Source organism: Motacilla alba, chromosome 3 (genome assembly GCF_015832195.1).
Source record: "Motacilla alba alba isolate MOTALB_02 chromosome 3, Motacilla_alba_V1.0_pri, whole genome shotgun sequence".
Classification (NCBI taxonomy): Eukaryota; Metazoa; Chordata; class Aves; order Passeriformes; family Motacillidae; genus Motacilla; species Motacilla alba.
The window spans coordinates 24,161,889-24,178,100 of NC_052018.1; the positions used below are offsets into that span (position 1 = coordinate 24,161,889).

General features: G+C 41.3%; 1 protein-coding gene across 1 annotated transcript; it reads right to left on the reverse strand.

Annotated features, from left to right (window-relative positions):
• Nucleotides 1–742: 742 nt before the first annotated feature.
• Nucleotides 743–11,791, reverse strand: KLHL31 (kelch like family member 31). The gene is made up of 3 exons (XM_038130503.1): nt 11,623–11,791; nt 8,152–9,355; nt 743–6,393 (listed from the first exon to the last, which is right to left on the reverse strand). The coding sequence occupies exons 2-3, from the start codon at nt 9,321–9,323 to the stop codon at nt 5,661–5,663; spliced, it is 1,905 nt and encodes a 634-aa protein (XP_037986431.1). The 5' UTR covers nt 9,324–9,355; nt 11,623–11,791; the 3' UTR covers nt 743–5,660.
• Nucleotides 11,792–16,212: the final 4,421 nt, after the last annotated feature.

Sequence of the window (16,212 nt, forward strand, 5' to 3'; positions counted from 1 at the left end):
TTTCAACTGCAACCAGGCATTTGTCAGAAAGGCAGTCTCACAGTTTCCAACTGATTTTACAATAATTTGTTTGTGCCATGTGTCAACAGTTTTATTTAAAGCACACAATGAAAAATACCAACATGTGTTTTCCTCTTAATGACAACTTGCTGCACTACAAATTTTAGTTTTTAAGTAGTAACATTCTCACGTTACAATTACAGATTTTTTTTTCTGTTGTATTATGTTCCCTTATGTTATCACAGTCCATCTTTAAAGTGTACACTCAGAAAACCCTTCTGTATAAGCAATCTAATACTTATAAGCCAGGAAAATGCTTTATACAAATAAGTTATATTTTTAACTTTTCTTGTCAATAAAGGAACTGATAAGACTGCAATTAGAGTAACAACATCTTCCTTTCACAGTGTATCTAAATGTGTGTGTTCCCATTCTTACTGACAGAAATTGCCTATTCCTCATAAGTTCATTAATTGCCTATATTGTTATTGAAAATTTTCTTTGAGACAGGTATGCCAAATCTCTCACACCAGCTGTATAGAATTGCATGTATTTTCCTTTATTCTTTAGGGAACTTCTGGGAACAGAGCTCTGTGCAGGGTCACACTTGCAAATGAGCACCAGCCACTCATTTCTTGACAAGATTGTGGGTTTGATCCCCATACAGGCCATTCACTTAAAAGTTGGACTCTGTGATCCATATGGGTCCCTTCCAACTCAGAATATCCTGTGATGTTTCACCTTTTTTTTTTTTTTATCCAGCAGGCATTTCAGAATGTGTCCTTTTCTTTATTGTGGCCACCAGCAATGAGATTTTTATAGATTCACAGTTGAGCTTTTATGTACTGTTCACATCTGTGCATCTTCTTTGGTGCTCTGATAGTTACTCAGTTATGGATAAGAAAAGAGAAACTAAGAGAGACAAGAGATCTTCCTCTTTCAAGGAGAAGTCAAAGTATAAATCTGTGCATTACAATGTGCTTATACTCATTACAATGAGTACTTATACAAAGCAAATCTTTGACAGAAGAGAGGATTCATTATAAAAAGGTCAAGAACCTATAGGAGGACTACTGGGTCCAATTGCATTCTCTGAGCAGGTGAATTCAGACTTTGAAAAAGACCTCCCAGCTTGGCTAAACAGTTAAAATGGACTGAAAATTCAGTTCAACTGAGAATTGAAGTTACAGACAATTGAAAATTGATCTTTGCTTTTCATCAGAAAGATGATGAAAATCTCAGTAACAGAACGTAAGTAAAGCTGCTTATGGAAAGGCATGTGTTGAAGAAGGTGCTTCTTTCCAGCACATATTTCTCAAACATCCTTGAGGACTGGGAACAAAATCTTAGTTTGTTTATGGCTCTAAGTGGCTCCATTTCGGCTTTTGCATGGACGAGAGCACCTCCCATCCTGTGTGTCGCATAAAAAAACCCTTTGGAGTATACATAGGATTTCATTGAGCAGCCATTCCGAGGAAATATTATCCTTACAGGGTAATTGAGTCTCAAAAAATGGCATGTGCTGGTATGGTAAGTGAATGGTGATATTGAGGATCAGTTTAACAACACCCTCATGTTGGCTTTAATTAGACATTGATGTTTGCCTGCTCATGGATTTAGTTCTTATATTTTATTTTTCCAAATACAAATCCTTGAGAGTAACTTCTGTAGCAGAAGTCCCATTGAATGCAAGAAGGTATGCATGCTCATACAACTATTTGTGTGACTGCTGGGTTTGCAATTAGAATTACCAAGCCCAGCTGCTAAGGAAAAACTGCTCTTAAACCTAGTATGATTTGGTAAGAGTTAGAACTGCGAGATAAATTAATCTAGGTTTCAGGATAATATAAATGTTCTTACTCAGTAATTTCATTCATTGCATCCTTTTTTTCTGCAAGAACTGCCATTAAAAAGTCTCAACACAAAGCACTTCTTAATACCTCACTGAGCTCGGTGGATGCTACTTTTGCCTGCTTCCCTCTTTGAAGGATTCAAGTTTACTGGACTCTTGACTGATCCACAGATGATCTTGCAGGTTAACTTCAAGAAGAGATTACATGATCATGATCTCGTCTTGATTAAGAACTAAACACAACATCTTCCTTTCAGCACAACTTTCCAACAGCAAGTTCCTCCCTTTACAATCTCTAACACACTCTCGCATACAACTAAAGAGTCAGGAATAAACAAGAAAACAAACACTTGCAAACTGCTTCTCTCACAGACTGAAGAAAGGTTCTTTCTCAGATCTGAATTTGAAGCACAGCTATTTGAAGTATAAAATGCATGGGTGTTTTATACAGAATTTTGAGGATAACAGCTTACATTAATTTGTTTGTTTGGGGTTTTTTTTTTCCTACTACTAACATAGCATTAAAGAAGATCCCTGTAGGGCTTTAACAATCTGGATCTCATACAGTTGGAAGTCATCTGCTCTACTTAATATTACCGCACGCAGTACTTCCTTGCACTTTAAAACTTCTTTTTGTATTGACAGTATTTCAACTTCAACTGAGATGTCATTACAAACATGTAGAGATTGAATATATGGTACCAGACAATGAAAGAACACCATCCCATAAAACAGAACATACAAGCAATTTTCACAGTTCTAACAAAAGAAGATCATACATAAAATGTCACAAATAGCTCAGTACGTAGCATGATTCAACATAATTTTAAGTCCAGCTAATTGTGTCACATATTAAGGGCCAAATCCTGGCTCAATGTGCAGTTGAAGCCTGAACAGATGTATAGAGAAAATAATGTAAAGCAAACCTGTAGTGTTATATTGGTAACAATACAATTGTTAATCTACCTAAGATTTTTGGCCTGAAGTATGTACCTAACTTGTGCTACAGAAGGAACACATGGCCAGTTGTATTTGGCTCCTGTCCTAGCACATGTCTTCATGGATTTGTCATGGCCAAGGGCACTGGAGGCAGAGCAGCAGTCTTCCTTCTGGGTGTGGCACCTTTATCTACTGTTCTGCCAGAATTTGGCCAAGAGTTCAAAATCCTGTACATCTTATTCAGCAGTCCCACTGAAGTCAATGGAACCTCTTTTGTGAGTAAGATGAAAAGGATTTGGCCCCCAAAGTTTTTAACCCTTTAAGTAGTAAGAGAGAAGTTTCATTGCACTTAGCCCATCATTCATAAATAATTTACCACTCAAAAACAAGATGGTTGTTGATGTACATGAAGTGCTAGCTCATAAACAGGAAAGCATGCAGCAATGGCTGACTATTCATGGCATTTTGGAACTGAATTCCTAAAGGGAAAAAGAGACACTTGCATATGGCAATTCCATCCAATATCTGTTTGAGGCCATAATAGTTGTTTTTTCAATTCACAAATACAACCTCATGGATATGTTATAAATACTAAGTAACTACACCATGAATACAGTTATAATTGAATTTGTACAGGTGTCTTCATTGGACTGGATGGATTAAAAAAATTACAAAAAAAATATTGGAATAGATGGTTATTTCTAAAGAACTTCCTAAACGCATTCATATGGAACATGTGGTCATAACTTGGGGAAAGAGAAATTTTTTCTCTCCTTCAGGAAAAGCTTTTGGTGATTGGAATGGGCAAGAACAGAATTTTCATACTTAAACTAAGAGTACTCTGTTACACTGTTCCACATTTGTTATTATTTGAATTACACAGAGTACAGAACAACTATATGGCAATTAAATGAATCAAAATTATATGACTGTGCTACTCTGACCACAAGTTATTGGTGGCAGTATATTCTAATAATACACAGCACTCAAAAATACAATTTGAAACTTGAAGTTCTATTGTCAGGATGCAAAGATGAACTCTAAGTTAGAACTAGAAAACAGGACTGAGTACCATGGAGTTCAATCTCAACTGACAGAGTGAATTACTTCATCTCTAACACCATGTCACGCTCAGGCTGATCCTCAATATGCAGTTTTAACAAAACTGCAAAGAGCTTGGGTCCTGAAAATGCTTGTCTCGACAACATCTGCACTGACAGACAATTTTATGGTGTTCCCTTTTTGAAAATGAGATAAAATTTTGTCTGCCTTATAAGCATTGCTAAGAGCATGGCTTCTCATTGACACTGAAGCCTGGAGGTGTCAATGATAATCTGAGGAAACTGAATGTGAAGCTTCCATGAATAGGTTAAGGTGAATGCCCTTCTGGTTATAATAAATCATTTTAATTCCTTATATTTCCTTTTTCTTCCCCAAAAGAAGGATGTAGACATTTCGTGCTGATGTAGACATTTTGTGCTGACAGCAGTCCTTCGGTATCAAATTTTCACAGGACACGATGGGCTGCACATCCCTTTGGCAATGGGAATAGGATTAGGTTTCATGGTTAATTCCCTCACCTCATGCTGAAATCAGGAAGAAAAGTTCTTGGGGGCAAACTAAGTCGAGTGAAGACTCCTGGGAAAACTTCAACACAAAGAGCATTACTCTAGCCTTTGGAATAAAATGAATGAAATGTCCATAAAAAGGGCTGTAATGAAGGCTTCAGAAGGAGATGCATAATGGTATACCCAGGAGAAGGTTACTCTGGGTGTTGTTGTGCCTACACCTGGCAAGAAAGGTGTTAAGGTATCTCTTTATTTCTACTAAGGGAGTTTTCCCATAGTTTCCTGTTTTCCACACAAATTCTAAAGGGCAGATCCTGAAGTCTTTATTCCATCTTTGTTGCTCATTCCACTGGTTATTTGCTGGAGCAATGTAAGGGAGTTTGCTCTGTGCATCTTCCCCATGTTCAGATGCCATTAGCCCTTGGTGTCTCCTGGCATGGACTCAGCTTCCAGGTTTTTCCACCTGGAATGAGAGTGGTGTCTCCCTGGCATGAGGAGGAGGATGAGGTGATGTTGCCTGGTGTACGCAGAGGTCAGGAGAGCCATCTGGCAAAGTAGCCCCTTGGGGCTGGCCCATAGTGCTTATGGGAGCTAAAGTATTTTGTGTATTCAGATCTTGAAAGCCCTGTCACAGCACTTGATACAGGAATTAAAGTGTTTCGTGGCAGAAGATGAGGAACTCTTTCTACCTTCTGAAGGACAAAATGCTTTGAGAAGTTTTTGTGAATACCACTGCGCCAAAAGGAAAGTGCCACACATGCTATGTGTGGTATTTTTGGCTTGCCTTTTTTTCCCTTCTGTTTGTGAAAATAGAAAATGCTTAGAAAAGAATAAAACTGATCAATGTTATGATGACATGGCACATTTCTGATCTATATTGAGATTTATTACTAGTCATATTTGACTTTCACTTTGGGTTCTGAAAGAGTTTAAAAATCAGTATTAAAAAGCCTCATAACAATCTTCTGAAGCAAGTTTATCTCTATTTTACAGGTAAGGAAACCAAGACATAAAGAAATTAAATGATTTGCCACAGATAGTGTAGTAAGTCAGTGGCAAAGTCAGGAAGAGAATGAAATTCTCTGGTTATGGGTTAACTCTCTTTTCCTGCTAAGAAAATTGATCTTATCTCTAATGTGCTGTTTCATGCCACCTGTACTAAAGTTCATGAAAACTGGCCAAGCACATTTGCAAAGCCAATGATTTTGTTTTTCCTACATAAGCACAAAAATTCTACTTAAAGGGTTAATTATATTGCCGCGCTGGTAAACATTTTTACTTATTGCTGGTTAGACCTGTCTTTAGATACTGACTGGGACAGAAGAGACTGAGCTGGCCCTGGACTCCCTTGTCTTGGTGCTGGGCATAGATATAGTACAACAAGATACGCCCACAGTGGCCTCAGGCAGCTCATCTTCCTCTGTCCATTCATTGAGATCTGGGTTATAGCACTGAATGCATTTCTTGTACTTTTTCTCTATTTCGTTCCAGCCACCCACTAAGTAAATTTTCCCATTGAGGGTGGAGGCACCAGCCGTGCTAACTCCAGTTTGAAGAGGCGCCACGTAATTCCACTGGCCCGTGTACGGGCTGTAGCGCTCCACAGGGAGAACATCCACCCTTTCCGCTCGCCCCCCCAGCTGAGACCCACCCATGACGTAGACCCTCTCCAGAAGGGACACTGCGCAGTGCCAGCCCCTTGGGGTGCTGAGGCTGGCCTTATCCTGCCAGGTATCTTTGCTGGGGTCGTACATGCACACCGAGCGAGAGTAAGCGTTATTGATGTAACCTCCCGTGACCAGGATCTGGCCATCCACCACTGCGCTGGCATGGCAGCACCGGGGCACCTCCAGCGGGGCCTTCATCTGCCACTGATTAGTTGCGGGCACGTAGCACTCGACAGAGGAGAGACAGCCCTCGGAGTTGCGGCCTCCCACTGCAAAGAGGAGGCCATTGAACACGTTCAGGCTGAAGTGGGTGCGCCGCTGATTCATGCTCGCCAAGTGAATCCAGCTGTTGAAACGAGGGTCATATCTGAAAGGATTCAAAAAAGAAGGTAACAGTCGACTCCTATGCCACTGCTGCAAGAGCAAAGTTGCTAGAATTGTAGTTAGTTATTTAGCCTATTAAAAGTCAGTGTAATGAAACTGGTATTCCTGATTAAATTTTAAAATAAATTTAGACTTTGACTGGAGAAAAAATATTTTCGTATCATTCAAACTTGGTATTATTTTAAAGAAGTAAGTCTGATTCTTCTGCAATTTGATTTTGTACAATAATCTCATTAGAATACTGGGAAGAGATAATTTCAAGATACAATAGAAATTTTAGAAGCTCTTTTGCAATTTACACCCACAGCAAAGATGCCTAAATTTACTCCGAGAGTTTTTAAAAGCTTTAGGTTGTGATTTATACTTGCATCCTCCTAGTGCTTTCTAAAATGGTGAGTATGCTTTCCTCAGCACTCCCATGGAGTAAGTTTTACATGGAAAGAGCATCTGTGCTTTCTAACACCATTGCTATCTGAAATAACATTCTTGGTCCTTGACATTTAAATGACCAACTTTGAAATAGGAAATGGCAAATTATGACTCCTGAAGATGCCACGTGAGGTACATTAGTGGACCCACACACTTCTGTTGCATGCTAAGGGGACCAGAGAACTATATGAGAAAAAAGACTATGGGAAAGTAAATACTAATTGTCATTCAGCATTGTCATCTGCAAGTCCACAGACATACTGATGTGACTGAACATGCTCAAGGTTAAGGGCACAATGAGAATTCCCCCACCTCCTCCCTGCAACCAAGGTCTGCACTGAGGACACAACTCCTTGTGACAATGCGAGGCATAGCTTAAGGGCAGAGGTCAAGAGAGCAGATACTTTTCTTACAAAGTAGATTACACAATAAAGTTGATTTAGAGAATGTTCCTCATTCATTAATTTTGTGTTCTGGTTGGTGTCCTCAGGAGAAGCGGACTGTTCCTTCTGAGAGCAGAAAAGGAAGCACTGGTGGGACTGTGGCTGTGTAACGCCATTGTATGTCCATAGTCCATTGGTAGATAAAAGGCAGATAGAAGTTTTCCCACCCCCAGCCTTTGCTTCAAGCTACTGTGCACTGCCAGCTTTTAGGCTGAACTATTTAAAAACGACTACTGCCCATGTGACATTGCATGTTAATGTATGCACTCTTCTGACCTTGCTATCACCCGTGCAGTCCTGGATGACTATAGATAGGAACTGCAACATTTTAGAAGCAAGGTATTATTTGGGGTACACTGTAAAAGACAGCCTTCAAGCAATGGTGCCATTATTTTTAAACTCCTGATAATAATAAAAATAAAAATAAAAAAAAATTTAAAAAAGAGGATATGAAATTCAATTCAAGAGCTGTTGAAAATATGGTGAATGGTGAATAGAGAGTGAAGGACATAATATCTAAAATATGTTTTTCCAAATTTTTTGTGAGGCATCAAAAGCTTTGAAAAATTTGAAAAGTCTTCTTAGATCATCCCATGACTTCCTATTGATGTTCCTACTATTTCCTTCACTTGGAATAAGTTTTCTCAGTTTTTCCTTACTTCTCACCATGGTGAAATTTTTTGCATAACTTTAGTTGTATATTTCTGTTCATTCAAAGTTTAATATAGAGTAGCATCTATACCTGCCCTACATTGTCCCCTTTTTCTTTATCCAAGTGGTTCATGTTGCATGACACAAGCCAGCTTAGTCTATCTACCTACCTTCTGTGGAATAGATACCTACATCCCTTTCAAAGAAATAGCAGTTACCTGCAGAAATTGCTGACTGCATGCTTGGCTTGGTTCCTGGCATCGTTCTGGTCTTCCCCACCAGCCACATAGAGAAATCCATCCATCACTGTGACACACTGATTAAAACTTTTAGCAGGCATTTCACTTAGCTTCTTCCACCCATTTTCAGGATCTCTGTATAAGATGTCTCTGCTAAGAGACTTTTCTGTTAAAGCAGGGCGTCCCCCAACAGTAACTAAGACTCTGAAACCTCCACGGATCCTCGTTCTTCTGGACTGAAGTGTATTCTGGTGATAGGGAAGCAAGTGATAGTTCATGGCATCCACGAGGAGCTTATGGCAGTCTGCATCTTGCATCATTCTTGGCACAGTTTGAACATAATTGACAAGGTCTTGGGCTGAGATGGTACCAAAACGGATGTTACTTAAGAGGTTGGCAGCAAACTTTACTCTTTTTTGGTCAAATTCCAGCCATTTTATTGCAATCTGGAATGCAACAATTTCAGAAGGCAACTGTAAGTCATCATCTGCAAGAAGTTCATTAATCTGATCAAAAGTAAGTTTTAGGAACTGATCAGTTTCTGAAAATTCAATGAAGTTTTCTTTAATAAATTTGTGCGCCGCTTCCTTGGTTGTTTTTAGTCCGTATGTTTCTGCAATATTGGCAATGTACATACAGTTCTCAACACTGATTTCTTGGACTAGAAAATCACAGCACATCTTTGTAAGGGTGTGAATCTGTAGATAAATTGCTGTGGAAATAATACTACCTATTGTGTAAAGTGAGAGAGTAAGTTTTCCAGTATAAGCATAGGAGATAACAGTAGCTAGACCCACTGGGGACACATCATTGAGGTCCACTCTTTGAGTGGATGGATCTTTCTTTAGGATGTTGTGAAAGTATTCACTGCTTGAAGCCATCACTACCTTATGAACATTGAATGATTTGGTTTTGGTGCTGATAGTCAAGTCACAAAGGAAATTTTCTTGTCTCATTTTGCTTAGACCTTCCAAGAGGTTTGGGCAGTATGATGGGTCGGAAACCTCAGATGAGATGCAGCTGAAACCATTTCCTCCTTCCAAGAGTCCATTCAAGCCATTTAGTTTACTGAGGGGGCCGTCTTCCACAATGATAGTTGTTTCGTTGATATCTGCTTTGTTCTTTTTCACATTCTTCTTCTTAGGGGCCATGACTGCAATGAAATATTACAGCCAAGCACTTGCTAAAAATAAAATTAAACACCACAGTTGTGAAATTTAATAGCTAAGTGATTATGCAACAAATCTAACCTTTGTCAATACGCACAATACCACAAAACCAAACACACAGGATAATCTGTCTTCCTAAATTCTAGGTTGCAGCATGGCTGCTTATAATCAATACTCCAGCTGTGAAGAATATACCTACAAGTAATTCAGCAATTCCTTTTTGTTTTAAATAACAAGATCATAAATTAACGTTCACGTATTATCACCACATTCAGAAAGTCAAATTCTCTAAATGGGTTTGCGAGGCTGTAGAATTTTGTATATATACACGTTCTAGACCTGAATTCATTAGCCTGAAGCACAGGAAAGATACAGGCCCCCAGCTTTGTTCATCCTTACTCCAGGGCTGCTACAGAATTACAGGTGAGTTCAGAACTTGACCAGGAAATATTACAACTGGGAAAAATTCTTAAAGAAACAAAAGCCAGATGAGACATAAAGAGAAAGAGGATTTCAATATGATATCATATTGATTTTAGATTTAGTTCCTGCTCAAAACTGCTTCCAGGTTTTTGTAACTTTTGGGTTTATAGGCTGACAGTGTTCTATTTCCTGTGTCAGATGTGCAAAGACTTTCTGCTCATAGCATACTTTGATCGCTTTTCTGTATCAGTAATTTGAAATCTATAATCCTACTTTTAGGATTTTGTGGAGATTTAGGGAGAAGATGTCTAACTTCTGTTTGAAAAAAAGTCATACAAACTCTATCAGGATGTATTATTTTAAACAAGTTCTGCATATGGGAAGGGAAGAATCAGTCCCATAGTTATGTTAGAACACATATTTGAATTATATATATCAACTCTAGGCGAGCTTTCAATGAAATAAAGAGCCACTTTTTTGTCAGACGCGATGTGAGACAGCCCCTACTAACAAAGGAGTTACTTTGAACAAATAACATGTATCTACAAATATAAATGATGGAAAGCACTGATCTTCAATAACACAATTTAAACAGAATTGTGGAGATCAGCATTCAAATAGATTCAAACATAGCATTTAGCTCCAGTATATCCATTGATTTTAAAACAATTTACACATGATAATTTTCTTTGTGATCCTTGCAGTCATAAAAACTCGAACATGAAAAAATGCTTATTAATGATAAATCAAATGACTGGTTTATTGTAGATCATTAAATCAAAAAACTTCAGTAATATTTCAATTATAATCTTAGCACATAATTTCTTCCTTAAGCACAGAGCATGTAACAAAATGGTAATTTAATTATAGAAAGGAATGGTTGCTGCCTGTGAGCACCAGCAGTTTTTTGCTGCTGCTGCTGCTGCTGGGTGATGGCCATGTGCAGAGCAGGCGAGGGAGAGGGCCATGTGTGCCCAGAGTGTCAGTGTCAGCCTGTGCTGACGTGAGCTGTGATCCCTGATATGCCAGTGTGCCAGCGCGGGGGTCAGCTGCTGCCCGGCTCCCCCGCTCTGGCTGCATTCCAGGGCTGCATCTGTTGAGACCTATCAGAGTCACCTCCCAGAATAGCAACCTCCCAGCAGCTTGCCATTTTAAGACAGGTTCAGTTGAAGGTATAGCTGGTGTTTTAGTATACTCGGCTGTTTAACACAACTTTTGTTGCAAAAACCCTATGATGTTGCAAGTGTCCCGTATATTTGTTGGCATGAAAAAGAAGCAAAACAAAATTTTTGGATAACTTTGTATGTTACACACATAGTTACAGCTTTACATATGAATAGTCACAATTTTAAAGTTGGTGAGGGCATATATTTTTTCAGCAGCCTCATCTGTTGTTCTAAGTATTTTTGGAGATTTGTAAATTAAAATTTTTAATACATGTAGCACTTAATGTTAATTGCCTCATTGCATCATTGCAGAGCTCATTTAAATACAACATTTTAAGCTCTCTGTTTAAAAATGTTCACTATCCAAAGTTTTTTCCTGAGAAACGCTTTTCCATCAGCAGAAATTTCACAAGCTAGCTTAGTGTACAAGCACGGTAAGTGACGGGACATGCAAACGTCCTGAAACAAATCAAACAATCCTATAATAAACCCAAGTTACTGACTTTGAAAACCCTGAGCGATTTGGTTTTCTATGATTGTTCACTTTCACCTACTTTATTTTAGCTTAAGTACCAGTCATGCCAAAGGGCACTTGGGGTCTCAAAACAGTGCTTTATACCAACCAGCCTCCCCCCTGCTTTAAAATGCCACCTTCTAAAAACTAGCAAAGCGAGGAGTTAAAAACTTCTTACCCTCCTCAGAAAGATACTGTCCCACAGCTGTCCGTGAAAATGCCTCTTCCTTGGAAAATGCGAACACAGAAAGAGAGGAATTGTGGGGAAAAAAGAGTGAGAAAGATCAGAGGCCACTTAAGTCCCAGCTCACTGGTTTTCAGTGAGGCACTTCGCTGTCACAGTGAGCAAGAGAGACCGGAGCCTGTGCTCGGGTGCTCTTTAAAATGACCCCTCCTCTCCATGCCTTGCTCCCTGCCTCTGCCCAGCCACAGGAGCTCAGCTTCCCTGGGCTGCCTGGCCACTGGAAATCAGGAGGACAAGCCTGGATCCTGCAAATGCACAGGTACAGGAGAGGAAAGGGAGGGGAAGGTGAAGATAACTAAGCAGGTAATAACTGCCTCGGGTAAGTGTAGAGGGAACCACTGGGTTCCCCAGCTCCCAGCTGGGAGCCTGGGCGAAAGCCCTATGGTTAGGGAAGGGCACAGGTTTAGACTGGACATAAGGAACATGCTTTATGATGAGGGTGGTGAGGCACTGGAACAACATGACACAGAGAACTGGATGCCCCATTCCTGGAAGTGTTCAAGGCCAGGATGGACAGAACTTAAGTCTAGCAGAAGATGTCTCATGGCAGGGGGGTTGGAACTACATGGTCTTTGAAGGTCCCATCAAAACCCATTCTATGATTATTATTATTCTATGACCTAAAATAACCCACAGAAAACACCATGGAAATTCTGGCACTTTACACTTCCTTAGATTTTCCATACTTAACTCGAGGCAGAGGAAAGGAGACCAGCTGATGGGGATTCAGTCATGTTCTGTTTTGTGGAGTTAGGTCACTGCTTCCATAAAGACCTGTCACAGCTTTCAAAGATTATGTCTCACATCCTGATATATTTTCAGAGATGTGAACTTTGATCTTCTGTCTCTCACATGTGTGTCCTGACTTGGGGCTTATACCATACACTGGAATAATTTATCTCTGCATCCTTGCATCCTTCCTGAGGCAACCTCAGGAACCATATAAAGCCAAACCTCCATATCCCAGGAGAATTTCATCCCACAAGAGAGACAGAAAGAGTGCAAGTGTCTGCATAGGAGGGGAAGACTACCGGGGGAAGTAGAAGTCTGAGAACAGGAAGATTTTCTCTTGGCTGTGCTTTGTATAATGCTTAATCATACGGATTTATTTGGCTGCCTTCAGGCTCAGACAGGCTTTTACAACAACCGCTGCAAAGTAATAACTTGTCATTTTGAACAAAAGGGCATCACTGTGTGGGTGGAGCTACATCACAAGGTGAGAATGAAAAAACAGAATAGGAAATTAGAGTCAGTCAAATGTGTGAAATCAGACTGGAGGAGAGGGACATAAGGCTCAGCCCTCCCAACAGCAGCAAGGTAACAAGCTTTCCTTTTGAAAACTAGGGCCACAGCTACGAAAAACTAAGGACAAAGCCTCATTTTCATAGAACCGTGGAATACCAGTTTGGAAGGAATACCAAGGATCACCTGGTTCCACCTTTCTTGGCAAAAGTACTGTCTTGACCACATGGCCCAGTACCCTCTTCAGGCAAGTCTTACAAGTGTCCAACCTTGGGGAATCCACCACTTAGTTCCCTGGGAAGATTAAATTCTCATTGTGAAAAATTTTCCTCTTATGTCAAATCATAATCTCCTCAGTAATTTGTAGCTATCCCCCATCACATTTTCCTTGTGATTTCCTGTAAAAAGGGAGTCTCCATCGACTATGTTGTTGTGGTTTGCCACTGGCCAAATGCCAGGCAACCCACAAGAGTCGCTCGCTCACCCTCCCCTGCTACAGCTGGGCAGAGGAGACAAAAATAACGAAGGTTTCATGAGTGAGATAAGGACCAGGAGAAATATTTCAAGGGCAAACCAGGCTCAACTTAAGTTGCAAAGTGAATTTATTAGTAACAAAATCAGAGGAGGATAATGAGAAGTAAAATAAGTCCTTAAAACACTTTCCCCCTGCCCCCCCCGCCCCTCCCTCCTTCCCACAGACAGTGAAGGAAGAGAGGGCAGGGGGGTTTGCTCAGTTCATCACCCGAGGTTTTCTTCTGCTGCTCAGGGAGAGGAGTCCTTCCCCTGTGAGGCTGTGGCTTCACATGGGAGACAGTTCTCCATGAACTTCTCTGGCGTGGTTCTCTTTTCATAAGCAGCAGTCCTCCCAAAACTGCTGCAATGTGAGTCCCTCCCACGGGCAAACAGTCCTCCCAAAACTGCTGTGACTTGGGTCACTCTTCCACGGGGTACGGTCCTCCAAAGGACAGGCTGCTCCAGCCTGGAAGCAAGGGCTCTCTCTCTCCATTTGGGTTTTCACTGGATCACAGCCTCCTCCAGGCATCCACCTGCTCTGGTGTGGGCATCTCCCCCACAGGCTGTGGGTGGATCTCTGCATCCCCTGTGGATCCCCATGGGCTGCAGGTGGATTTTCAAATGCACTAATCTGAATGTACTGGGTAATCACACCAGTAATACCTTTAAGAAGGGTGAAATTCCTTATGCAGACAGGAGGTAACTGTGAAAGCATACTGAATTTCAGTGGAATCTGCAGTCTTTTCAAAAATAAGGGATGTAAAAGAAATGTGAGATTTTTTAAGCTGCTGAATTAATGTAAAAACAACATTGTTCGGAACAAATGCACAGGGCTTGATTTCACAGAGGTGGCTCTGAGTTACTGTGTTCAAGGCACCCAGCCCCAGTGAGTCACTCAGACCTCCCTGTACTCCATCATTTCCTCCCACTTCCTTGCCTAGTTTTGCCAGTCAAGCCCCTGAAATTCTACCAGGCTCTTCTCCTGAGCTCCAACGAAGCCTATTCCTCTTTCTGGTTTCAATCTTTCCTTGGAAACTCACTAAGCACTGGAAGTAGGCCATAGGGAGGTCCTTAAAGGTCAGAAGAGAGTTTGCAAGCCTTCAGCAGAGCTGATGGTACAACACACCCCTTGAGCATGTAGTGTCAGAGCAATTTTTGGAGTAATATTTGTATGTCAAGCCCACTTCTTCCTAAGAGGAGTCATGCATCAATGCCAAACAAACAAATCCTTGTAATAATCAGCACTGGCTGCAGTTTTGAAGGACTGAGTAAACTTGGAATTCTTTCCTCTTGACAGTTATGACAAGCAATACCAAAAATGCTTCAGTTAGGTCTGGGCTAAAAATATTTTTCTCGTTTGATTGGGATTTTAAATACTGTCTCCGCTGTCCTGAAATAGTTATCTTTTAGAATAACTGGGTAGCAAGAACATCTTTCTCTACCCAGGAAATCTAGTAGTTTGATAATTAGGCTTTCAAACAACAAAGGGGAATTCCAGCTTCAATCACACAATTCATGTGACAATGTGACCCTCAACTTCCCTACTCAGTAATGACTTTAATCATACTGCTGGTGTGGGCTGAATTTTTCTGAAGATTTCTTCTGCATAAATGCCACTCTGTACAAATAATGTTATACTTTTTGGGCCAGAAAACTTAGGAGTGACTAGTTGTGAATAGCCTATTTTAAGGTAAGGTTGATGAAGTCTCTTCATTCTGTGAAGATGAGTTAATTATTTCTGTTAAATAAAAACATGAGTATGGTAACTGGAGAGACAGTCTGCATCAGGGACCTGGTTTTATTTTTTCCATTTCCAACCACAGTGCTCTACCTACTGTATTGCCCTATCAGCTATTTTGGTTTCTCTACTGATGAATTTGCTATAAAGTGTGCCAAGCTGTAATAAGATCTATTTTGCAAGAGCAGCAATCCTAACGCGCAATTACCAGACTTTTGCCTACTTAAAATTCTGTTACAGTTATCTGGCTGCACTTTTTTTTAACACTTCCCTCAAACACCACTTTAAAGAGTGAAAGGTGTTCTGTGTACCTGTTTTCATACATCTATAGTAACTTCACAGGAAATTCTGCAAACACGTATTTTTTAGGAGGGACTCATTCATCTTGGGAGTCTTACAAGCACAGGCTCAGCCCCGGCAAGCTCCATGGCAGACATCTCGCTTCAGAGGCGCAGCTCACGCAGCGCACACACTGACACCGTCTCACAAGCTTTTTAGGTAATCCATGGGAGAGCGCTGCTGAAAGTGCTCAGGCCCTAAAAAAGCCCCAAAAAGCAGGACCTAAAGAAAAGGATGTCCCCTTCAGCCCGAGTCAGGACAGCAGTGGGCTGCCTGCGGGCGCCAGTCGCGGCTCTGCCTCACTACCCCGACACAAGGCACCCTTCCACAGGGCAGCATCGCTGCCACGCACAGTCGCCAGGGATGCCACGGGCCTCGGGGCTGCTGCAGGTAACAAGGCAGATGAGCAGCAGCAAGCGACACTGTCCGTGTCCCAGCTGCCGCACGCAGCACAGGGCCCGCCCGGGGCTGCTCCCGGGCTGGCACGGGCCCGCCCTGGCAGGGACACAGCGCACAGCGCCGCGGCGCTCCCTGGGCAGGCCGCTCCCTGACCCCTCTCCGTGGGCTCGCCCGAGCCACGCTGTGCTTGCTCAGTACCGCTTGCACAGCTCCGCACCGTGCGCTCAAACGGAGCCCAGCGGGGCAGAGGAGAGCACGCAGTCAGCGCTGTGGTTGTTGTTGCTGGTGGCTGG

Coding starts and splice junctions, on each gene's coding strand:
- KLHL31 (XM_038130503.1), bottom strand. CDS start 9,323: ATGGCCCCTAAGAAGAAGAATGTGAAAAAGAACAAAGCAGATATCAAC. Junction 6,394..8,151: donor GCAGTCAGCAATTTCTGCAG/GTAACTGCTATT, acceptor GAATCCTTTCAG/ATATGACCCTCGTTTCAACA.